The following is a 3,590-nucleotide window of genomic DNA, read 5'->3' as shown; positions in this document are numbered from 1 at the left end:
CGTGCAACAGTAACTGCAATTGTTGTTGTAGGTGTAGCTAAGTGTTATTTAAGTGTAGCTACCAGCTAGCTGCCCGCCGGCGCAGCTGATAGTACACACCTAGATAATATGGGATATGTTCCATTTAAGAATTCTTTACACATTCGAAAAGTAAACTATATTTATTGAACTCTAAAAAGGATCCTCAAGGCGCTCTAGTACCCGAGTTTTTGGTTTTATAGTAAAAGGAACAAAGACTCTCCATGGATCAGGTGCAAAAAAATCTGTTTCCCACAGAAAACGAAGCCAGCCTGATTTTCAATGCTTTTTTACCGAACTGTATATTTTAAACTTCTTGTTATGTTCGAAAGTAAACCATGTATCTAGTATTCTAAAAAGGTTCACCAAGGCCTCTATACCGAGCTACAACAACGAGCTGTCACGTTTTTTTGTCGCAAAAAAAACTTTTAAACTCGCGGGGCAGCCGTGCACAATTGTACAAGGTTAGCACGAGGTTGAACAACGGTATAGAATTTTAGACCTTCTTGAAGTGTGAAACCACCCAAGGGAACTGTTTTTAAGTTGTAAAAAAAAAAGAGGGGTATGGAATTGCCAGTGGGTCACACCTGTGTGGAACTGTCTCTGCAAATAAATTGCTAATCTAGTTTTCACTAACTTCTTGTACATCATGCCAACCCGGCGTTAAGTCCTGGCTTCAAAGCTATAAATTTCGATTTGGTCCCTTTTCCTTGTTTCCTACAAGCCAACAGAGAAGAGTGTTTAAAAACGTCTTCAACCAAAGTGCTTACATCTAGTTTTGATATTTTCCCGACATATGGATGTTTTGTTGTTGCTTGAACGTCAATGGACAACGTGAGATGTGGATCGACAAAGAAAAACACTTTTAGTTTGAACGCCCTTGGGCCTGATAACTAATGTCTGAGAAAGGCTGAAAACTTTTTTCAAAATTTTGTTTAAAAAAACACTTTTTGTTTCCACTTCCCCCCCTTTTTTTTCCCCCAGACATGCGCTTGATGCAGGGGACGAGCTCAAGCTGGCTGCTACTTCTTATGACGCAAGCACACCTGGGTCCGGGCCTAGGTCACGTGGATTAAGATTCCGGATAATTTTACCGGTGACGGAGGTGGGACTCGAACTGAAATCCTCGGCTGGAGCCCCGACGGAAAGCTACCACGGGCTTTTCTGTGGACCTTCATTTTGGAAATCGACCTCGTTCGATCGGTAAGTCGAGTTTAGTGGCTCGGTGGTGTAGTGGTCAAGACCCTTGCCTTGTGTAATCATGGGGGTGTGGATTCAATCCACTCGAGGTACATATGAGAATTTTAATGCGTCAATATAATTTTTGAGAATTTCAAAACAGTAATAGTAGAACATTTCAGTCCCAGCAGTAAAAATAAGCATTATTAAACCGAAATCACTTATGACGAATATTTCCGTGGCGAAACAAGGGTAAATTAATAAAACATTCCTGTTCCTTTGGTCTTGGCTCAATCAGTCTTCAATCAAACAGTTGAAATTCTTTCTCCCCTCCAGGATGCAGCTGGCACTTCGCAAGTTTGCCGTGGACGACCAGTCGGTGTCGGCGTACATCTACCACCGTCTCCTAGGTCATAATGTCGACGAGGTCCTGTTCCGATGTCATCTTCCCAAGCACTTCTCCGCCCCGAACCTACCCGATCTCAACCGAAGTCAGGTGTACGCGGTGAAGCATGCCATTCAACGGCCCCTGTCCCTCATTCAAGGTAAGTTTAACACGAACCTACCCGATCTTAACCGAAGTCAGGTGTACGTGAGATATTCTTGACTGCTCGTAGGTAACGCCATACATTTCCTTTCCTGCAGGATTTTTCCCCCTTGAAAGCGCTTTATCTCTAGGGACAGTAGGTCGTTCGCGCCGATACCCCTGACGAAATAAAAAGGGACTGAATTCCCCCCTGTTTTAAACATTTTTGTCAAATTTCTGAAGTTAAGCAACGTTACGTGTGGTGTCCGGATGGGTGACTATGTGGGTGACTATGTGGGTGACCATGTGGGTGATAGCGTGCTGTGGGCTGTTCCCGGCCCCACTCTTACTGGGGTGATTAGGTAATATGAGTGGGTGGGTAGCTTGTTGCCAAATGAAGGGTAAAACCCCCCGTAACTTAAAACCTTAGCAGTTATACAGAGACGTTAAACCTCCTTAAAAATATAAATAAATAATTTAAAATGTAATATTTTACCGTTTCACTCCACAGGCATGAACCAACGATCCAACGGGCTTCACCATCAACCCGGCGGTGCGGGCATTGGCAACTCGGCCAACACCAATCGTCTCCGTAACAAGTCCAACCTGAACCATCGACCCTCCGGAGCCAACAAACTGAGCCAGGGTCATCTGAGCCAGGGCAACAACAGCCAGGAAATCACGCAGCCCTACAGTCAGGTCATGTCACAGGTAAGTAAACTGAGCCAGGGTCATCTGAGTCAGGGCAACAACTTTGGCATGCATATAAGTTAGGGAAAGCTGTGTTTGCCAGTCTGGTTAGCTTGGAGGGTAGCGCGTCTGCCTTGTTAGCGCCAGGTCGCAGGTTCAATTCACGGCTGATTTTTTTCCTATCCTGTCATAAAAGACCAAGAGAAAACTTCGACCTTACTTCGTTCGTTTTTTTAATATTTTTCGTTTGCGTCGTGTTTCAGGGCGGAGGATTCAGTTTGTCTCAGGCAGATCTGAGTCAGGACAGTCTGATGATGTCGCAGTTGGATGGCATGCTGTCGCAGGAGTCGGCCTATTTGGACCACAGACCTCCCTACTCTAACACGCACTACTCTCAGGTAATGTACACCTAGGATACCAGAATTCAATCAAGATGTGCTCTATTATTACACCTAAGACCCCGTCCTTCCCACTTGTCGTTCAAAAAAAAAAAAAAAAAAAAAAAAAAATGAAGTGGGAAAAAAAAGAGCTGATCCTTCCAAGATCACATGGCACACAGGACTATGTTAAGTTGAGACTATGGGACAGGTTTAAGAAACCTGATGTCTAGTTAGCCCGGCCCGATACCGATGAATGAAACGATGATATATGACAGGGGGAAATAAACACAAGCAGTGCCGCAGTCATGATCGCCTTCCCGGGTTCGATTTCCGCCCGGGGCGGATTTTATCCTGAACGGATAATGTTCGCTCTCGGAACGGCTGGCTTTCTCCTATCCTGTCTTCCTTCTCTCTTCAATTTCGGGACGATAAGACCTTAGCAGTTACAGTTTTCTCTGTCAAAAAACTTGGAGCTCACTTTGTTTTATCAACAAAACATTTTACCTTATTAGAATATCCACAATATTTTCACAGGCAAGCAAAACTTCTTTGTCTTTTTCCAACTTATGAAGTTCTCTCAATATCAGATAAGTGTTCCTATCGCGTATCAATTGTCGATTCTTCTTCAATGCACACAACTGAAAAATAAAAAAGGCAGGGTAGGAAAATTGGTAGCGATGGAGTAGTGGTCAAAGCATTCATCCACGAAAACCAGGAATAAAAGACTCATATGGGGACCCCCCAAAGCCCCGATTGGGTTCAAGATCTAATAAGCTACCTTCGTTGATTTTTTTTTT

The 3,590-nt window shown here is 43.9% G+C and overlaps 2 protein-coding genes across 2 annotated transcripts; both read left to right on the top strand.

Moving 5' to 3' along the window:
* Nucleotides 1-1,002: 1,002 nt before the first annotated feature.
* On the top strand, nt 1,003-1,804 carry LOC113472874 (regulator of nonsense transcripts 1-like; the record flags this gene model as incomplete). Its single annotated transcript, XM_026832658.1, has 2 exons — nt 1,003-1,221; nt 1,534-1,804. Coding segments are annotated over 2 exons (490 nt in total), but the record flags the coding sequence as incomplete, so codon positions are not given.
* A 411-nt stretch (nt 1,805-2,215) lies between these two features.
* Nucleotides 2,216-2,841, top strand: LOC103522609. The gene is made up of 2 exons (XM_026832657.1): nt 2,216-2,434; nt 2,677-2,841. Exons 1-2 carry the CDS (start codon nt 2,237-2,239, stop codon nt 2,824-2,826), a joined length of 348 nt encoding a protein of 115 aa, XP_026688458.1. The 5' UTR covers nt 2,216-2,236; the 3' UTR covers nt 2,827-2,841.
* Nucleotides 2,842-3,590: the final 749 nt, after the last annotated feature.

Source organism: Diaphorina citri, unplaced genomic scaffold (assembly GCF_000475195.1).
Source record: "Diaphorina citri unplaced genomic scaffold, Diaci psyllid genome assembly version 1.1 scaffold9633, whole genome shotgun sequence".
Lineage (NCBI taxonomy): Eukaryota > Metazoa > Arthropoda > Insecta > Hemiptera > Psyllidae > Diaphorina > Diaphorina citri.
Note: the sequence above shows the minus strand (reverse complement) of the source record. Positions and strands in the feature narration are given on the sequence as shown.

What these genes read in the sequence shown, in the direction of transcription:
- LOC103522609 (XM_026832657.1), top strand. Translation starts at nt 2,237, where the DNA reads ATGAACCAACGATCCAACGGGCTTCACCATCAACCCGGCGGTGCGGGC. An exon ending in ACAGTCAGGTCATGTCACAG is followed by an intron (nt 2,435 to 2,676) that starts GTAAGTAAACTG and finishes GTCGTGTTTCAG; the next exon opens with GGCGGAGGATTCAGTTTGTC.